Source organism: Pseudonaja textilis, chromosome 13 (genome assembly GCF_049901715.1).
Source record: "Pseudonaja textilis isolate UNSWEBS1 chromosome 13, rPseTex1.2, whole genome shotgun sequence".
In the NCBI taxonomy this organism is placed as follows: domain Eukaryota; kingdom Metazoa; phylum Chordata; class Lepidosauria; order Squamata; family Elapidae; genus Pseudonaja; species Pseudonaja textilis.
Window position 1 is genome coordinate 18,136,281 of NC_142002.1, and position 20,783 is coordinate 18,157,063.

General features: G+C 46.3%; 1 protein-coding gene across 7 annotated transcripts; it reads right to left on the reverse strand.

The window, feature by feature from the left end:
- Window positions 1-1,558: 1,558 nt before the first annotated feature.
- On the reverse strand, window positions 1,559-13,374 carry PML (PML nuclear body scaffold). 7 transcript variants are annotated; one of them, XM_087941583.1, is made up of 9 exons: window positions 13,148-13,374; window positions 12,503-12,618; window positions 10,834-11,311; window positions 9,048-9,631; window positions 7,600-7,655; window positions 6,257-6,349; window positions 4,643-4,904; window positions 3,875-3,927; window positions 1,559-2,813 (listed from the first exon to the last, which is right to left on the reverse strand). In XM_087941583.1, the coding sequence occupies exons 3-9, from the start codon at window positions 11,307-11,309 to the stop codon at window positions 2,802-2,804; spliced, it is 1,536 nt and encodes a 511-aa protein (XP_087797709.1). In that variant the 5' UTR covers window positions 11,310-11,311; window positions 12,503-12,618; window positions 13,148-13,374; the 3' UTR covers window positions 1,559-2,801. The 7 variants fall into 7 exon arrangements, with proteins under 7 accessions (XP_087797709.1, XP_087797712.1, XP_087797708.1 ...); XM_087941586.1 differs by having other exon boundaries at window positions 1,559-2,908; XM_087941582.1 differs by having other exon boundaries at window positions 12,486-12,618.
- Between the last annotated feature and the right edge of the window lie 7,409 nt (window positions 13,375-20,783).

Here is a 20,783-nt window from a genome sequence, read left to right on the forward strand (position 1 = left end):
AACTCACAGTTATGTTGAGATGCATCTCATGTCCAATTCTTTGCATAGTTGAAATAGTAGTAGAAGCAGTGGGTAGAGATGCTATCATGAGGCTGTGTTCAGGCAAGAGTGAAGAAAGCTCCCGCAACCCACCAAGGGTCAATTCAGTGACCAATCAAGGTTACAGATGTGGCCACATGACATGGACTACATTTCCCAGGATACCTTAACTACTTTTACCACGATGCATTCCCTTCAGGGGACAGCTCTCAATTCCTAACTATCCCAAATCCCATTAACTATAACTGTCTGAACAGCACAAAACGCTCACACGTTCTTCACTCTGGCACAATTGCGGCACTGAGAAAAAATTCTCTGCCCAGTCTCTTGAGTATCCTCCAAATATTTATAATCACGTTCATTGTAAATGTAGGGTTTACACTTCCCAGCTGTGCTTTCGTACATCACACGTATTTCAATATGGCCAATGCAGATCCGGCTGCTAATATCTGGTCTATTTTCTCACAAATGAAGGCAAATATGTTGATAATACTGATTTACGGCTGGTCCTCGGAACGACATCCATTGTATGCGCATGGTCACAAGAACAGAATTATTTATGTTCATATTCATTTATGAGGATTGCAGGGTTCTGGGGTCATGTGACCACCAACTGCAACCTTACCAATAAGAAGCAGTGCCAACGGAGGAAGCAAGACTCGCTTAACATGTGTGTGGTTCACTTAATGGCCCCAAGGTACTGATGATGTTACCTAGTTGGGTAATGAAACATCTGCAAGAAAACAGCCAAATTCAGAGAGCACCAAGGTTTTTTGATATTAAGATTAGATTAGATTAACAGAGTGGGAAGGGATCTTGTAGGTCATCTAGTCCAACCCCACCACCCAACAGGAGACCCTACACCATTTCTGACAAATGGCAGTCCAATCTCTTCTTGAAGGTCTTAAGTGATGGTGCTCACACAACTTCCAAAGGCAACTTCTGTTCCATGGGTTGATGGTTCTCACTGTCAGAAAGTTTCTCCTTATTTCCAGGTTGAATCTCTCCTTGTTCAGTTTCCATCCATTATTCCTTGTCCGGCCTACAGGCGCTTTGGAAAATAGCTTGACCCCCTTCCTCCTCTCTGTGGCAGCCCCTCAAATAGTGGAAGATGCTCTCCTGTCTCCCCTGGTCCTTCTCTTCACTAGACTAGGCCAGTTCCTGTAACCGTTCTTCATATGTTTTAGTCTCCAGTCCTCTAATCATCCTGGTTGCTCTTCTCTGCACTTTTTCTAGAGTTCCCACAATCCTCCTCCTCCTCCTCTCTGCAAACCCCACTGCCTTATAGCACTGATGATGTTACCTAGTTGGGTCATGAAATATATGCAAGAAAGCAACCAAGAGAAATACCAAGGAGCTTTCATTTCAACCCTGAGCTACAAATATTCTCCTTTATCGATATTCTGCCCTTTTGAGGAACTAAGGAAAAGCAAGTAAATTCTTCCTGTGCTAGACTGCCATCTGCTGTTTCTTGTCTTCACACCACACAAACACAAGTAAACGTCACAAAAACACAGGCTAGTCATAATGTGCTTTATTTGAATTTGGCTTAGCATATTGGGGGAAATTAGACATGATGGCTTGTAAAACCTGTTTGTTTAACTTATTTATATCCCTTTTCTTTATTTTTACAAAAAATTCAAGGCAGCGCGCGCACACACAACTGGCTCAGAGCTTAATACACTGTGTGTAGCCAGCCAACCTTGTTAATTCACTGATCCATGATTAAACCAAGGCTAGCTTAGCCTAGCAGGCAAACCAAGTCCTAATTTCAATTAGAGGAACCTTGGGATTGCTTTAAAACACGGCACTTTTATTAGCCGTTTCATTAAAATAGCTGCATCTTTCTTCAGGCTTATTAGGGAGAGTAAATTACTCTAATGCACTTCTTTTAATGAACAGAGAGGTGACACCCTCTCTCTTCTATGTCCTTTTCACAGCGGGCACACACAGTTTACAATTGATTTTATTTTACTTATTTGTTAATTTTATTCGCCACCCCTCTTGCTATCAGCATGACTTTTAAGAATCGAGGTTCTTTGGAGTTTTTTTTTTGGGGGGGCGGTAATCCAGAGCATTTTGGGAACTGCTTCCTTTAAAAGCACCACATCAAGGAGACAGATTATTTAGGAATAAATAATCAGTGAGAAACTGACCAGACTTTAAAACTGAGAGATTCAACTTAATTTGAATTGATGATCTCCATCAGAGTTCATTGGACCTTTTTAAAAAGCTATCAGGAGTTGTAGTTCTATTTTAGCCAGTACAAAGGTTTGTTGCTTATCTTAGGTTCTCCAAAAAATGAAGTAAGCCCAAACAGCATCTTTGCCCTTTTTTTTTTTTAAAAAAAGTATGACGTACAAACTTTCGGTAATAATCAGAAAACCAGGCAGACCAAATCCGCTAACGGAAGGTGAAAGGCTATTTACTTTGAGTTCCTCTAGTTACTAAGCTATAAATCAGGCAAAAAAACCAAAAACCCACCCCAAGGCTATTTGGAAGAAACTCTTAGCAGAACAAGCAGGTAACAAATTCCAGGAACTGAGTAGAAATATAAATTTTGTTCAGCAGCCACGCCTGACTGCACCTACGGAAGGCATGTGGATCCAGAGATGAGCAATGCGTGATCCAATGCTTATAATTACAGGCTGGATAAAATTGTGCACAAAGGAGGAAAAAGAGACAATCATTTTCCATGAGGCAAAAGGCCCTGGAGGGAAACAACAGCTCGAAGTTGGTGCTGTGAAGCAGCTATTTACTCTTCAGGGATTTGACTAAAAGAAGCATAGGAGAAAAATGTCAGTCCATCCTGTGGCTGCTAACTCAGGCTCAGTTTACTGGAAACCAGTCTGGAACAAGCAGGTGGTCACTGGGGGAAAAAAAAAAACACAAAAATCTCAACCGATTTTCCTAGATCAGATCAAAGGAGCACCCAGACTTTCCCAGTGTTAGAACTACAACTCCCAAAATTCCAGGTGACTACAGCTCCCAGAATTCCAGGGCTGTTGTAACTACAACTCCAAGAATTCCAGGCCTGTTGTGACTACAGCTCCCAGAATTCCAGATCTGTTGAGACTGCAGTTCCCACAATTCCAGGTTTGTTGTGACTGCAGTTTCCACAATTCCAGAGCTATTGAGACTACAACTCCCAGAATTCCAAGTCTATTATGACTACAACTCCCACAATTCCAGGACTGTTGTGACTACAACTCCCAGAATTTCAGGTCTGCTGTGACTGTAGTTCTCAGAATTCCAGAGCTGTTGAGACTACAACTCCCAGAATTCCTAGTCCATCATGTCATCTACTCCTAACACTTCTAAAGGAAAGGAAGGTTCTCCAACTCTCCTTTTGCAACCAATGTGGTGTCTCCAAGAAATTCACATGGCGTACACTCTGCACTGGTTCCCTGACAACTGACAATTCAGGTAGACTACGGCTGAAACGTGGAGGCTCCATTTACCCAAGGCTAGCAGTTAAAAGCTCCTCTGATTTAAAGAATACAATCTTAACCTCGATCAAAAGTTCCCTTAGTTCATCTATCTGCTTCTCAGAGGAGCCAAAGGATTCAATGAAATACACGAAGGTCTCCTGAATCACTGCAGTAGGGGGGGATAAACAGCCAACAGGGATGATGGGAAATGTAGTCAATCATCATCTAAAGTAGGGTTTCCCAACCTTGGCAACTTGAAATGGTGTGGCCTTCAATTCCCAGAATTCCAGGCGGACCAGGGGATTCTGGAAGTTGGAAGGCCACACCTCTTCAAACTGCCAAACTGAGAAGCACAATTCTACTTCACAAGTCCTGAGTGGCGAGAACCTTCTTTTCACACTCACCACAGCGTCATCTTCAGTGTCTTCGGAGCTACTGATCACAATGCTGGCACCATCTGCAGAAAAACACAAGTGTGAATGCCACACGACGGACCGAGACTTTGCTACCGGGCATCTTGGGAGGCAGGGAGCATCGGAGGGTTCAAAACTGGTCCACTGGGGCAAAGGGCTGTGAGAATTCCCTTGGGAGACAGAAGGAAGAGCCGTAGCTCGAAGATTGGATAAGAGGAAACTCGGTCCTCAGAAAGAATGGAAGTGGAGAGAGCATCTCAGCAGGCACCCTCCCTAGTTTAGTTTAGTTTAGTTTAGTTTAGTTTAGTTTAGTTTAGTTTATTGTCATTGCACCTCGTACAACGAAATTGAACGCCATCTTCAGTGCACATCATGTCCATGAAAATAAACACAAACACACATCCTTCACACGTATTTGGGGAACAAGGTCGGAACAGTTTGCAAGTCAAGGGACTACTTATACAATAAAATGTTAGTCCTTGTGGTTTTGGATTCCTGTCTGGGTTACCTCCAAAGAGACAACAGTGTGCAAGTCTTGAGTTATTTCAGCTGACAAAGCAACTGAGGCAAGAAGCCCCCATAAGAAGGCAGTAATCCACTCCCTAATGGTATTGGCCCCTCATCTGAGTCCTCGCTCTCCTCAGCCGTCCGCACCTGCTGCTGGCTAACCACAGCACTTCCCTGCAGAAAGTCTTCTCATCATGAAACCTGTGTTTGTTTGTTTGTTTGTTTTAAAAACCCACCTGCTTCTCCTCATACCTGGTTCACAGATCCCAGAAGGGGAATCTTCCCTGAGTATCAACGAACTGGAAGGTTCTCTTTGCTGGGGCTCTGGTGTGGATTCACGGAACGAAGGCTGTCCAGACCCGGGGACGTTCTCCTGGGGACATTCTCCTTGCTGGTTAGAGACCTTAGGGGCATCGCACTCCGGTTCTTCCAACTTCAACATCTTGGGGGAAGCCTGGGTGGACTTCTCCAGCTGGGCTGAGGGTCGCTTGATGGGCAACCTAATCGATGTGGTCTAACAAACCAGAATCGGAGAGATCTCTAAGGGCTTGATTGAGCCAAATCTACATTGTCAGCAAGAAGAAACACAGCCAGACCTTCTTCAACCCACACCCAACAATCGGAATCCCAGGTGGTGCTCAACTTACAATCACAACAGAGGCTCAAATTTCTGTTGCTAAGCAAGACCATCGCTAAGTGAGTGTGGCCCCATTTAAAGACTTTTCTGGGCCCCGTTGTTAAGCAAATCGTTTGCATTTTGTGAGTAAAATGGTTGTTGAGTGAATCCGGCTTCCCCATGGACTCTGCGGGCCCGAAGGTCACAAAACGGGAACACGTGACCCCAGGGCATTGCAACCGTCATAAATACAAGTCGGTTGCCAAATGCCTGGATTTTGTTCAGGTGATTGTGGGGACGCTACGATGGTCATAAGTGTGAAAAACGGTCATAGGCTGCTTTTTCCAGAGCTGTTGAACTTACCAACGGTCAGTAAATGAACTGTTGTGAACCAAGGACTACTTGTAATGATGACTCAGCTAGTCAAGACAATCCTTGCCTGAATGTGGGTGATATTTCCCTTGCAATTCATTTCGCTCACCTTTTAAATGCATATGGCTGCACACTCTTTTTAATATAGGTAAAGGTAAAGATTCCCCTCGCACATGCGTGCTAGTCCTTTCCGGCTCTAGTGGGCGGTGCTCCAGAGGTGATATTCAGCCAGTTTGGACCGGTTCTAAAGAACCGGTAGTGAAAATTTTGAGTAGTTTGGAGAACCCGGCCAATCCCACCTCTGACTGGCCCCGCCTCCTCTAGTCTCCGCCTCCCAAGTCCCAGGTAATTGGCTGGGTCTTCTTTGGTTGCCCTGCACAGGAGAACGGAGCTGGAAAGCAGGTTAGTGGCGTGAGAAGGGGATTTTGCAGTATCCTTCCCGTGCCATGCCCACCAAGCCATGCCCACAAGCCATGCCCACCAAGCCACGCCCAAAGAACCGGTAGTAAAAAAAAAATTGAATCCCACCACTGCAGTGCTCATCTCTGTTACAAAGCCGAAGAGCCAGCCCTGTCCAAGACATCTCCGTGGTCATGTGACCGGCAGGACTAAACGCCTTCAAAGGCGCGTGGAACGCTGTTCCCTTCCCACCGAAGGGGTCCCTATTTATCTACTTGCATTTCTTTTTTACGTGCTTTTGAACTGCTAGGTTGGCAGAAGCTGGGACAAGGAACGGGAGCTCACTCCGCGACACGGCGCTAGGGATTCGAACCGCCGAACGGCCGACCTTTCTGATCCACAAGCTCAGCGTCTTAGCCGCTGAGCCACCGCGCCCCTGTTGTTTTTAATATAACCAAATGCAGGTAACCAAAACTTACAAAACCCTGGAATGCTTTGGTAATGTTGATGGTGTACGTTGGAATTTTGATTCCCTGGGGTTTGTCTTGAGGTTTCTCATTGGACGGACTCTCCTGTCAGCAACAGTAACAAAAACAGAGATTAAAGCGAGCTAACAGAGATGGAGAGATAGAACCTGGTCTGAGTGACGTTCCTGATAAAAGATATTTGAGAAACGCTATATAGGAAGTCCTCGGATTGCAACCATAATTGAGCCTAGAATTACTGTCATCATTTTGTGCCAGTCACTAAGGGGATCATCACGGAACCTATCTGATTTTATGATATATATTTTTTCAACAATTAGCAATTAGGGGGTTGGGACTAGATGACCTACTAGGTGCCTTCTAACTCCATTATTCTGTTCTGTTCTGCATTCTTTTCTCATAATTCTATTATATTCTCATAATTCTCTTCACTTCTGTTCTGCATTCTCTTCTCATAATTCTCTTCTCTTCTCATAATTCTCTCCACTTCTCTTCTATTCTGCATTCTCTTCTCAATTCTCTTCTATTCTGCATTCTCTTCTCATAATTCTCTTCTCTTCTCTTCTGCATTCTCTACTCATAATTTTATTATCTTCTCATAATTCTCTTCACTTCTCTTCTATTCTGCATTCTCTTCTCATAATTCTATTCTATTCTCATAATTCTATTCTCATAATTCTCTTCACTTCTATTCTGCATTCTCTTCTCAATTCTCTTCTATTCTGCATTCTCTTCTTTAATTCTATTCTATTCTCATAATTCTCTTCTCTTCTATTCTGCATTCTCTTCTCAATTCTCTTCTATTCTGTATTCCCTTCTCATAATTCTATTCTCTTCTCATAATTCTATTCTATTCTGCATTCCCTCCTCATAATTCTATTCTATTCTCATAATTCTCTTCTATTCTGCATTCCCTTCTCATAATTCTATTCTATTCTGTTCTATCCTGTTTCCAGCAAGAAATAATTGTAAATCTTAAAAAGTTCCCAAGATGGAGAAACACTGGCCCAAAAGACAGATCTTTGGGCTGGCCTCCAAAATATGACACGTTCACACTCATTCCTGAACCTGCAGCTCCAAATGGATGCCAACCGAGCTCACATTCTAACTGTCTAACTTCGAGAATTGTTTCGCCCTCGTTAAGGATCTTTTTTGATCAACTGCAAATCCATCAGTGACCAACTAGGAGTCCCTAATCAACCTTCTGCCCATTTCCAGAAGGGACCTTTCAGGATAGGGGAAGAAATAGCATCCTGTGATGCAGACCCAAGCCAAGCACCGCATGGACCATCTTTGATTCAAGATTCCACTTCCACGTCCATCCAAATCCAGCTTACCGAATTGACCACGGAACTGTGAGATCTGGGCGTGGAAACTGTACACCCACAAGCATCTACAAACAGAACAGACAATTAAGAGTAGATTGAGGTGAGCAAAGTATGGGTTGAAGTCATGCCTAAGGTTTTATCTCAAGTCTTCCATTGAAAGAGACACCAGGGGTTCAGCACCAATTCCTAAACAACTTTACACAATCTGTAGCATCCAAAACTTCTCCAGGCCCCATCTGTCACTCATCTTGCTTTTTCTTGTAGACTTCAATTCCCAGAATTCCCCAGCCAGCATGGCTGTCTGGGGAATTCTATGAGTTGAAGTCCACAGATCTTAAAAAGTTGCCAAGATTGGACAACCCCCCTTTAAAGATCTGGGCCCAGATGGGTTGCCCATCAACATAGGTACAGATATGAACCTTCATGATCTTTCACAGATAACAGATGATCAGAGTTGGAAGGGTCATCTAGCCCAACACCCCGCCCAAGCGGGAGACCCTATACCATTTCTGACAGATGGGAGTCCAATCTCTTCTTGAAAGTCTCAAGTGATGACGCTCCCACAACTTCTGAAGGCAACTTCTATTCCATTGGTTGATTGTTCTCACTGTCAGAAAATTCCTCCTTATTTCCAGGTTAAATCTCTCCTTGTTCAGTTTTCATCCATTGTTCCTTGTCTGGCCTTCAGGTTCCTTGGAAAATAGCTTGACCCCCTTCCTCCTCTCTGTGGCAGCCCCTCAAATATTGGAAGAGTGCTATCATGTCTCCCTTGGTCCTTCTTTTCTCTAGACTAGCCAGGCCCAGTTCCTGCAACCGTTCATCGTATCTTTTAGCCTCCAGTCCCCTAATCACCCTGGTTGCTCTTCTCTGCACTTTTTCTAGAGTCTCAACCTCTTTTTTATAATGTGGTGACCAAAACTGGATGCAGGACTCTAGGTGTGGCCTTACTAAGGCTTTATAGAGTGGTATTAGTACCTCACTTGACCTCGATTGTATCCCTCTGTTAATGCAACTTAGGGTTGCATTGGCTTTTTTGCCTGCCGCTGCACACGGCTGGCTCCTATTTAGCTGGTTGTCCACTAAGACTCCAAGATCCCCCTCACAGTTACTGCCTGGTTTCACCCAGTCTATATGTGGACTTTTGGTTTTTCTTGCCTAAGTGTAGGACTTGACTTTTCTCGACATTGGATTTCATTTGGTTAGATACGGCCCAGTGTTCTAGTCTGTCAAGATCCATCTGGATCTTGAGCCTATCTTCTTGGGTGTTGGCTATTCCTGCCAGCTTAGTATCATCTGCAAATTTGGTAAGTTCCTCTTCTATTCCCTCATCTATGTCGTTAAGGAATCTATTGAAGAGTACCCCACCTTTCCACCTCTTCGTTTAAGACACCGTTGCCCCGTCCCAGAAGGAAGCACCACCCCCAAAAAACACCCCTCAACTTTTGAAAGCTGCTCACCTTCTCCTTTGACTCTGTTACACAGAGCTTGGAGCTCCCCTCGGACCTCGTCGAAGTTCTCCACTTGGATCTGAAGGCTGGAAACGGGCAGCTTCTCTTTCTTGAGCCTCTCCAGGGACTCCTTGATGAAGGGATGCATGTCTATCACCTCTTGGTCGGAGGCAAAGAGGCCCATCTTCTCCACCAGCTGCGTACCGGCATCCATTTGCTTGAGGATCTTCTCCATGCACGTCAGCTTCTTCTTGGCTTCTTCCTGCTCCCGGCACAGTTGCCGGTCCACTTTCTCCATGAGTTTCTCCCCCTTCTGCTGGATCCACTGGACCATGTCTTCCACCTCCTTCTGGATCACCTCATGGGTCTCGCTCTGCACCTTCTCCAGCTTCTTGAGCTGCTCGCGGACACTGTCGTGGCTACTCTCGTAACTCCTCTTCTTCTCCGCCAGCTCCTCCTTCAGCCTGCTCAGTTCCTCCTTCCGGTTCTCAATTTCCACCTGGATGTCACTGTAAAGCTTGGCGTTGTAGTGTTCTCCGTCGAGCAGGGCACAAGAGCAACACAGGGGTTTGTGGCAGCCACGGCAATAGATGCTGTTGAGCAGAAGCAGACCGGTTTCAAAAAAGACGTTTGACTGCCTTCTGTCCTTTCCCGGATGAAAAGGGTTGCAGATGCCTATTTATTTATTTTTTATTTTCAAGTAAAATGCAGAGTTTTAAGTGGTTCCCTTCCATTTACAACCGGTCGCTTAGTACCTGTTTGAACATGATGGTGTAGGCTGAGCCCAAAGGAGGGAGGGAGGAGTCAAACAATCAGTAGCCTAGATCAGGGGCCGCCAACCTTTTGGACCTCAGGGACCACCAAACTCAGAATTTTAAATCCCATGGACCACTAATGTGAATTTTGACTGACAGCCCCTTGCTGACATTGGTGGGAAAGTCGGTCCCCTATTCCAGAGCTTCAGGAGTCACAGGACTGGCCCTTCGGTCAACCCGGAGCAGCTGCTCCTTCACCCAGGTGCACCTGCCTGTCATGGACTGGAGGAGCTCCTCCAGGTTTTCTTGCAGACATCTCATTACCCAGCTAAGTAACATCATCAGGGCCAGTCCCTGTGCAGACCCTTACTGTGATGACCCAAAGGGGCGTGGCACAAAGGCAACACAGTCAAATAAGCAAAAAGAGTCCCTTTATTATCTCCAACTCTGCCCCCCAATGTCCAGGTTACCTTCGGCTGGAGAAAAACCTCTCCCAGGAACAGCCTTTAAGTGGAGGAAATTCAGTCCGAAAACAGAGTACATACAAACTGTAACTAAAAATCTACACGAACCACATTGCAGTGATTAACCTGACAGGGCAAGAGAAGGAATTGCAGCCGTGAAAGCACAGCCAAACACACATAGTTGGGAAGACGCCAGGAACACAAATGAGCCTCGATGATACCAGATAAATTCACGATTTGCTTCCAACAAGTTGCTGTGCGCAACTTCCCTTTTTAAACACCGTGTTCCCAGCTGCAGCTAATGAAGGGAATCAGGGCCCTTTCCTCCCCCGTAAGCCATGCAACCCACATTGCTCCCTTCTCTGTTCCTCCCTCCGTGCCCTAGGATGAAGAGGAGGGTGAGCCTTGCTCTTCCTCTGAACCCCTTCTCCCTTGTTCTCCCTCTCCCCTGCTCTGCCCAGCCGGACTTTGCCCTTCCCCAGTTTCCTCCACAGCCAACGGAGCCACACTCCCTCTCCCTGTCAGCTGCTCGGCCTCCCCCTCCGAATTAGATTCCGACAGGGGCATGACACTTACCTGATGACCTGATTGTTGTGGCTGCGCTCAGCACAAAAGAGAGTACAAGACTTCTTCAACCCTTCCAGGAAACTCTGGGCCGTCTCCTTCTTCAGGTCGGCCAGCCGTTGGGACTCGTGGCTTTTCTGCTTCAGGTACCACTGGTGGGCTTCGTAACACTTCCGGCACAGGAACTCGGAGCACTCGGAGCACCAAAACTCCGCCTCTTCTTTGCACAGGTTGCAAAACAGCACTTCATTGCTGACAATCTTCTGGTAGGTGTTCAGCTTGATCTGGAGGTTGGAGAAAAGCGAATTATCCTTAAGCGGGGACCCGTCCGAGGTCTGGATGGGGCTTTCACACACGGGGCATTGCCCGATGGGCTTGTTCTCCTCGAGGCATTCAGTGCAGAAGGTGTGGAGGCAGGTGAGAAGTTTGGGGTTCCCAGCTTGTCTCTGGCATCGGTTGCACAACAGGAACTGGTAATCTTCCTCCATCCCTAGAGAGAAAATTAGAATTAGAATTAGAATTAGGATAGGATAGAATTCTTTTTATTGGCCAAGGGTGATTGGGCACACAAGGAATTTGTCTTTGGTGCAAATGCTCTCAGTGGACATAAAAGAAAAGATACATTTGTCAAGAATCAAGAATTATCAGGTACAACACTTAGTGATAGTCATAGGGTACAATAAGAATAGGATAGGATAGGATAGGATAGGATAGGATAGGATAGGATAGGATAGAATAGAATAGAATAGAAGGATATAGGAACAGAATTTAAATAGAATGGGGTGGAATGGAATGGAATATAGAATAGAAATAGAATAGAATAGAATTCTTTTTACTGGCCAAGGGTGATTGGGCACACAAGGAATTTGTCTTTGGTGCAAATGCTCTCAGTGGACATTAAAAAAAAGATATATTCATCAAGAGTCAAGAATCATCAGGTACAACACTTGATGATAGTCATAGAATAGAATAGAAGGATATAGGAATAGAATTTAAATAGAATGGGATGGGATGGAACAGGATAGAGAATAGAGTACAATAGAATAGGGAATAGAATATGGAATAGAATAGAGTAGAACAGAACAGAACAGAACAGAACAGAACAGAATAGAATTCTTTATTGGCCAAGTGTGATTGGACACACAAGGAATTTGTCTTGGTGCAAATGCTCTCAGTGTACATCAAAGAAAAGATACATTTTGTCAAGAGTTAAGAATCATAAGGTGCAACACTTAATGACAGTCATAGGGTACAATAGAATAGAATAGAAGGATATAGGAATAGAATTTAAAAAGAATGGAATGGAATAGAATAGAATAGAATAGAATAGAATAGAATAGAATAGAATAGAATAGAATAGAATAGAATAGAATTCTGTATTGGCCAAGTGTGATTGGACCCACAAGGAATTTGTCTTGGTGCAAATGCTCTCAGTGACATAAAAGAAAAGATACATTTTGTCAAGAGTCAAGAATCATCAGGTACAACACTTAATGATAGGAAAGAGAAAAAGACAACATTCAGCGGGGGGCGGGGAACCAGGCAGTCTTCAACTTATGACCACAATGGATTCCCCAACATTTCTGGCGCTAAGCAAGACCTTGGATGAATTAACCCGGCCTCCTTTTTATGTCTTGCCGTGGTTTGTTAAGGGAAACCCTTACCCTTGTCAAGTTAGTACCGGGGTTGTGTTCAGAGAATCCAGCTTCTCCCGTTGACTTGGGTTGTCGGAAGGTTGCCCAAGCAGATCACACGGGAGATTGCAACCGTCATAAGTACGAGTCGGTGGCCAACCTTCTGAAATTTGATCCCGTGATCACGGGGTGGTGGTGGGGGGTGGTGGGGGGGGAAGCACAATGGTCAAGAGATGTGAAAAAAAAAAACACCTTAGTCCCTTTTTTCCCCTCCCGTTGTAAAATGAGGCCCCATCACTTAAACAAATGTCTCGCATAACCAGGTTGGGCACCATTCTGGTCTTCAGTGGAGGACTATCTGTGGGGGGGTGGAAATCCCCCAAAGTACCTTTTAGTCCCCTAATCAACCCGAGATTGAATACGAGCCCCCCACCCTCCCTTCCTTCCTGGGGTCGCCCCAAACCCAACCCAACTTCAGCACGTCGGAACGAGACTGGACGCGATGGGGAAAAGAAGTGACCACCTTGCGCGATGGCCTCGAGCCGCTTCCCAGTGCCAGAAGACTGGGCCAACTGGTCCTACACACACACACACAGACACACAGACACACAAATGCGGGGAAGAAGACCCCCCCCATCTTCCCTCCCTCCGAGACCCCCGGAGAAGAAAAGGCAGCCCAGAACGCAACGCACCGAAGGCGCTCCTGGAAATCGGCCGCAGGAGGGAACAAGGCGGGCTTGGCTGCGGGTGGGATGGGGGCGCCTGGCTGGCTGCGTCTCCCTTCCCCTCCTCGGGATCCCGGAGAGGCTCCAGTGGCAGCTGCGGGACAAAGGAAGGGGATAATCGACCCTCCCCTCTCCCGGCCGGGCCCCGGGCAGCGGGCCGAGAAGTGTAAGTTTCCTTTTCTCCTCGGGAACTCAGGAAGGGGAGTCGCCTGGCCTAAGGCGACAGGAAGGGGAGTTGGCGAGGGGGAGGAGAATCCGCTGGCAAACCCAGGGCTGGGGGAGAAGGAGAGAGGGGGAAAGGGAAAGGGAAAGAGAGGGAGGGAGGAAGAGAGGGAAAGGGGCAGAGAGAGAGGGGGGGAGGGGGAGAGAGGGAGGGGGAGATAAGAAAGAGAGAGAGAGAAAAGGGAAAGAGGGGAGGAAAAGAGAGGGAGGGAGGAAGAGAGGGAAAAGGGCAGAGAGAGAGAGAGAGAGGGAGGGGGAGAGAGGGAGGGGGAGAGAGAAAGGGAGAGAGGGAGGGGGAGATAAGAAAGAGAGAGAGAAAGAGAGAAAGGGAAAGAGGGGAGGAAAAGAGAGGGAGGGAGGAAGAGAGGGAAAGGGGCAGAGAGAGAGAGAGAGGGAGGGGGAGAGAGAAAGGGAGAGAGGGAGGGGGAGATAAGAAAGAGAGAGAGAAAGAGAGAAAGGGAAAGAGGGGAGGAAAAGAGAGGGAGGGAGGAAGAGAGGGAAAAGGGCAGAGAGAGAGAGAGAGGAGGGGGAGAGAGGGAGGGGAGAGAGAAAGGGAGAGAGGGAGGGGGAGATAAGAAAGAGAGAGAGAAAGGGAAAGAGGGGAGGAAAAGAGAGGAGGGAGGAAGAGAGGGAAAAGGGCAGAGAGAGAGAGAGAGAGGGAGGGGGAGAGAGGGAGGGGGAGAGAGAAAGGGAGAGAGGGAGGGGAGATAAGAAAGAGAGAGAGAAAGAGAGAAAGGGAAAGAGGGGGAGGAAAAGAGAGGGAGGGAGGAAGAGAGGGAAAGGGGCAGAGAGAGAGGGGGAGGGGGAGAGAGGGAGGGGAGAGAGAAAGAGGCAGAGAGAAAGGGAGAGAGGGAGGGGAGAGAGGGAGGGGGGAGAGAGAAAGGGAGAGAGGGAGGGGGAGATAAGAAAGAGAGAGAGAGAAAGAGAGAAAGGGAAAGAGGGGAGGAAAAGAGAGGGAGGGAGGAAGAGAGGGAAAAGGGCAGAGAGAGAGAGAGAGAGGGAGGGGAGAGAGGGAGGGGGAGAGAGAAAGGGAGAGAGGGAGGGGAGATAAGAAAGAGAGAGAGAGAAAGAGAGAAAGGGAAAGAGGGGGAGGAAAAGAGAGGGAGGGAGGAAGAGAGGGAAGGGGCAGAGAGAGAGAGAGAGAGGGAGGGGAGAGAGGGAGGGGAGAGAGAAAGGGAGAGAGGGAGAGGGAGATAAGAAAGAGAGAGAGAGAAAGAGAGAAAGGGAAAGAGGGGGAGGAAAAGAGAGGAGGGAGGAAGAGAGGGAAAGGGGCAGAGAGAGAGAGAGGAAGACAGAGAGAGGGAGGGGAGAGAGAAAGAGAGAGAGAAAGAGAGAAAGGGGAAGAGGGGGAGGAAAAGAGAGGGAGGGAGGAAGAGTGGAAAAAGGGCAGAGAGAGAGAGAGAGAGAGAAGAAGACAGAGGGAGGGAGGGGAGAGAGGAAAGAGGCAGAGAGAAAGGGAGATAAGAAAGAGAGAGAGAGAAAGAGAGAAAGGGAAAGAGGGGGAGGAAAAGAGGGAGGGAGGAAGAGAGGGAAAGGGGCAGAGAGAGAGAGAGGAGGGGGAGAGAGGGAGGGGGAGAGAGAAAGAGGCAGATAGAAAGGGAGAGGGGAGGGGGGAGAGGAAGAGAGAAAGAGACAGAGAGAAAGGGAGAGAGGGAGGGGAGATAAGAAAGAGAGAGAGAGAAAGAGAGGGGGAGAGAGAGAGGAAGACGGAGAGGGAGGGGGAGAGAGAAAGAGGCAGATAGAAAGGGAGAGAGGGAGGGGGGAGAGGAAGAGAGACAAAGGGGCAGAGAGAAAGGGAGAGAGGGAGATAAGAAAGAGAGAGAGAAAGAGAGAAAGGGAAAGAGGGGGAGAAAAAGAGAGGGAGGGAGGAAGAGAGGGAAAACCCGTTGCTTCTGGCCCCTAAGAAACATCACCTCTCCCTCTTTTCCTTTTTCCCCCCTTTCCTTTCCTTTCCCCCTTCCCTTCCTTCTCCTCCTTCCTTCCTTCCTTCTCCTCCATCCTTCCTTCCTTCCTTCCTTCCTTCCTTCCTTCCTTCCTTCTCCATCATCTCACTGAAAGAGGCTTCTTAGGTGTTTTTTTTTTAATTCGGTCTTCCTTCATCTGTTTCCTTGGCAACCAGCTGGAGGAAGGCGCTGGGTGGAGTGGGTGGGGGGAAGGAGTGGAAACAGAGGGTCATGGAAAGAGCCCCCAGCAAACTTCTGAAAACTTTATGGGCCGGTCTTTCCCAGGCCGCCTTCTCCCTGGGTTGCCCCCATTGGAAAAAAGACAATAGGGGCCTTGGAGGGTCGACCACCACTGAGCATCTTCCAAAGGGGGTGGGGGGTAGGGGGATGGGGGGGGGGGGTTTCCCAGCTTGATACTGAAGGGGAGAGTCTACCAAAGTTGGATCGTTTGTTATTTCCAATTTGTGCGCCCGAGCGTCTTAAGTAAAAAAAGGGGGCAAACTATTTAAAATGCCTCTTTTTTTCTCTCTCAGTTATGAATTAGCCTTTTTCTCGAGTTGGAGAAAGCGGGAATTCATTTCACCTTCTGTCCCTTTGAGCTCTGAATTTGGACTGAAATTTCAGATCCCAGAAGGACATGGAAGGAGGGCGGTGGAAGGATGTGGATCAACCTGCCTGCCTTCCTGCCCTCCTTCATCTCCTCTCCTCTCCCTCCTTTCCTTCATTCCCTTCCTTCCACTCTTACCTCTCTCTCCTTTCCTTTTTTCCTGTCCTTCCGTCCTTCCCTCTCTCTCTCCTTTCTTTTTTTCCTTTCCTTTCCTTCCTCTCCTCTCCCTCCTTTCCTTCTTTCCTTTCCTTCCTTCAATCTTCCCCCTCTTTCCTTTCCTTTTTTCCTTTCCTTCATTCAATCCTCCTTTCCTTCATTCCCTTCCTTCCATCCTTACCTCTCCCTCCTTTCCTTTTTTCCTTTCCTTCCGTCCTTCCCTTTCTCTCTCCTTTCTTTTTTCCTTTCCTTTCCTTCCTCTCCTCACCCTCCTTTCCTTCTTTCCTTTCCTTCCTTCAATCTTCCCCCTCTTTCCTTTCCTTTTTTCCTTTCCTTCATTCAATCCTCCTTTCCTTCATTCCCTTCCTTCCATCCTTACCTCTCCCTCCTTTCCTTTTTTCCTTTCCTTCCGTCCTTCCCTTTCTCTCTCCTTTCTTTTTCCTTTCCTTTCCTTCCTCTCCTCACCCTCCTTTCCTTCTTTCCTTTCCTTCCTTCAATCTTCCCCCTTTCCTTTCCTTCCTTTCCTTCATTCCCTTCCTTCCATCCTTACCTCTCCCTCCTTTCCTTTTTCCTTTCCTTCATTCCTTCCTTCAATCCTCCCTTTCCCTTTTCTTTTTCCTTTCCTTCCTTCAATCCTCCTTTCCTTCCTTTCCTTCATTCCCTTCCTTCAATCCTCCCCTTTCCCTTTTCTTTTTCCTTTCCTTCCTTCAATCCTCCTTTCCTTCCTTTCCTTCATCCCCTTCCTTCAATCCTCCCTCTCCCCCCTTTCCCTTTTTCCTTTCCTTCCTTCAATCCTCCTTTCCTTCATTCCCTTCCTTCCACCCTTACCTCTCCCTCCTTTCCTTTTTGCCTTTCCTTCCTTCCGTCATTCCCTCACTCTCTCCTTTCTTTTTTCCTTTCCTTCCTTCCTTCCACCCCTCCCTTCTTCCCTCCCTTCTCCTCCATCATTCCTCCCTCCCTCCCCCCTCCCTCTCTCTTTTCTTCCCTCCCTTTCTCCCCCTTTTCCTCCCACCTCTTCCAGAACCATTGGACTCCTAAAATCCATAAAAGCTGCAACAGGTTTCCCAATCCAGAAACAAACACCTGGAGAATCTCCCACCCCTAGGTGTAAGACCACACCTAGAGCACTGCATCCAGTTTTGTTCACCACATTTTAAAAACGATGTTGAGACTCTAGAAAAAGTGCAGAGAAGAGCAACCAGGATGATGAGGGGACTGGAGACTAAAACATACGATGAACGGTTGCAGGAACTGGGCCTGGCTAGTCTAGTGAAGAGAAGGACCAGGGGGGACAGGAGAGCAGTCTTCCAATATTTGAGGGGCTGCCACAGAGAGGAGGAAGGGGTCAAGCTATTTTCCAAAGTACCCAAAGGCCAGACAAGGAACAATTGATGGGAACTGATCAAGGAGAGATTCAATTTAGGAACAAGGAGAAACTTTCTGATCGTGAGAACCATCAACCCATGGAACAGAAGTTGCCTTCAGAAATTGTGGAAGCATCATCACTTGAGGCTTTCAAGAAGAGATTGGGCTCCCATCTGTCAGAAATGGTGTAGGTAGGGTCTCCCGCTTGGGGGCGGGGGCAGGGGGTTGGACTAAATGACCTACAAGGTCCCTTCCAACTCTAATTATCCGTTACCACCACCACCCCTTTACTCCCCCTTTTCTCTCTCTTGAGTTTTGAATGCCAACCTGGATGAACACACGCACACCCCAACATCCTCTCCCTGCCTGCTGGCTTGGCCAGCAGGAAGATTGATTCCCCTGCTTGCAAAGAAACGCCGCCCTCCCGGCCCCAGAGAAACGTCTGAACGCTACTGGCGGGTGGGAGGGAGAAGAGTGCCCGAGTGCTCTCCAGTTAGAATTTTGCGCAGCAGAAACTTCGGTCATCTAGAAACTATCTTTGAAAACATTTACGGAATGCTGATTTATCCTTAAATATCTTTGCCAACCTTGCTGGCGCAAAATGCCATTTATAAAACATCTTATACAGATTCTCTTTATATGCCGTTGACAGTACTCACCTCTCAAAGCCTACTTGGTCACTTCAAATCCTTAAGTATCCGGTTGGTTGTTTTGGAGGTCAGTTAATCTAAGGATTTGAGGCCGAGCTTCTATCCCCAAAATTACATGTTGGTATTGTGAGATTATTGAGAACAGATGCTTCAACAGACTCCTTTTCCCACCATAAACGCAAACCAATAAAGCTGTGTTATTTGTTGAGTTTCTCTCCTCCATTTTCGTTGAAACTTCTTCATCCGGACATGCACCTGATATTCCTCCAGCTGCATGTATTCCCCTCCTGCATTGAATCTGAAACTATAACCACAGTTTGGCTCAGCTGTTTGTCTCTTAGGTGACTGGGTGTCACCATATGTACAACACACACACACACACACATCTGGTTCTTGTTTAGAAAATGGCAAAGCCAGAATGCCATCCTTGCAGAACGCAACTATTTTTAAGGTAGTGCTTCCCAATTTTAGCAACTTGAAGAAATCTGGACTTCGTGCCACCCCAGACTTGAAATTCTAGACCTAGAAAACGTAGTACTACGCTGCCTTCGGTCCAACCTAAGTATAGTACATAAAATCATACATTGCAATGTCCTACCTGTCAATGAATACTTCAGCTTCAACCACAACAATACAAGAGCAAACAATAGATACAAACTCAGTTAACAGCACCAGACTTGATTGCAGGAAATACGACTTCAGCAACAGAGTGGTCAATGTCTGGAATACTCTACCTGACTCTGTGGTTTCTTCCCCAAACCCCAAAAACTTTAACCTTAGACTGTCTACTATTGACCGTGTCATGCCTTTCCTAAGAGGTCTGTAGGGGCGTGCATAAGCGCACCAATGTGCCTACTGTCCCAGTCCTATTGTTTTATATATATATATATATATATATATATAATTTTTCTTATATGTATCCATGTATTCATAACTACATTTTTACTTATACCTATTATCTTGTAAGAAATTGACAAACCAAATAAATAAAATAAATAAATCTCCCAGAATTCCCCAACCAGGGATGCTGGCTGGGGAATTCTGGGAGTTGAGGTCCAGAAATTTTCAAGGTGCCAAGTTTGCTTTAAGATGAGATCTATTTGCCTTGCTTACAAATATCATATTGTTATACAGTATCTTTCGGACAAAATCCAAGCAGGGCTACTACATCAAGCCATCATAGTTTATTTGCATCTTGTGTGGAGTGAACCCAGCCCAGAAGGTAGGAAATTTCTAATTCCAACAAGGATTAACCTTGCAAAACCCATGAATGGCTGATCTCACACAGTCTGTAGCTAAAATATTGCTAATGTTAGATTCTTTTGAACCAGCCAAGAATGTCTGCCTAGTAGTAAACTAGGAGTATATATGAATTATGGCTTCTAAGCATGACCAACTTATTTTTTATAGAGTTACTAAGTAAAGAAAACAAATTTAGTTCAGAAAAATGTCTCTGTGTGATATAGTGTATGGAATTATAATTTACTCAAACATTGGAATATTTTACCCCAAATATGAAAGCGGCTGATCACTCACTACTGTACTGCATTCAGTCAGTCATTTAGTCTAAACTTAAGCAAACATCATTCTAGACCTGGGTTCAAATTCCCTACCTGACCTCAGAACTTGGGAAAGAAGGCAGTCAGGTTCCCTCAGCCCACCATACCAAGTGGTTTCTGCAGGGATAAAATTTGGGGAGACTTACACCGGAGTCCTCAAACTTGACAGCTTTAAGACTGGTGGACTTCAACTCCCAGAAATCTTCCTCCAGTCATGTCAGGAACTCTAGGAGTTGAAGTCTGCAAGTCTTAAACTTGCCAAGTTTGAAGGCTCTTGCTCTTAGAGGTCATATTAAGCACCCAAAGGACAGGTGAACCTGTTATTATTGCTTTGGGCTTTACTTCCAAGAGTTCTTTGAGATGCCCTCTTATCTTGCATGTTCAAGATGTGGTGGACCTGCCTAAAATTCCTCTCCCAGTTTCTTTGTGGAGAGCTTCTATCTTCTCTGCTCAGATCCCTCCTGGGTGTGTTTTTGGAGATTCTCAACCATCCAGGCCAAGGATCTTCAAACTTGGCCAATTTAAGACTTGTGGACTTAAGACTTGTGGACTCCCAGAATTCCTGAGCTAACATGACTGAAGGAGGAATTCTGGGAGTTGAAGTCCACAAGTCTTAAAGTTGTCAAGTTTGAAGGCCTCTGCTCTAAGCCATGGTTGTTCCAAAGGTGCATTTTCCAAAAGGCACCTGGACTTTCTTGGTTTTTCCAAATAGCAATGGAACTTTAAAAGAATAACGCGACTTGAAAGGAGACCTTGAAGATCTTCTAGTCCTACCCCCTGCTCAAACAAAACCCTATGCCACGTCAGACAGATAGTTGTCCCATCTCTTCTTGGCTTTTTTTTTCCCCTTTGAAAATATTTCATTGCTCATCTGAACTGAAGAAGCTTCTTGCATGAGAAGAGAAACATTAAAAAAAAAAACCAAGGAAGTCTGTTTGAGTTTTGGAAAAAGCACCTTTGAGATGCTCCCATGTAGTTTTAGCCAGTTGATCACACCCTCCTTGGCCCTATGTAAATCTAAGTACTTTCAGAAGACAGACTGAAACTCTTAACCTCCATTAACGTTCCTCCTCCCTCTCTCCCTCTGGCCCAGGAGAGCCT

Excerpts from the sequence above, each read along its gene's own strand:
- PML (XM_087941581.1), bottom strand. The coding sequence starts at position 11,309 with ATGGAGGAAGATTACCAGTTCCTGTTGTGCAACCGATGCCAGAGACAA. Across the intron at positions 9,632-10,833 it reads CACAACAATCAGGTCATCAG|CATCTATTGCCGTGGCTGCC; the intron begins GTAAGTGTCATG and ends TCTGCTCAACAG. Across the intron at positions 6,350-7,599 it reads ACAGTTCCGTGGTCAATTCG|GAGAGTCCGTCCAATGAGAA; the intron begins GTAAGCTGGATT and ends TGTTGCTGACAG.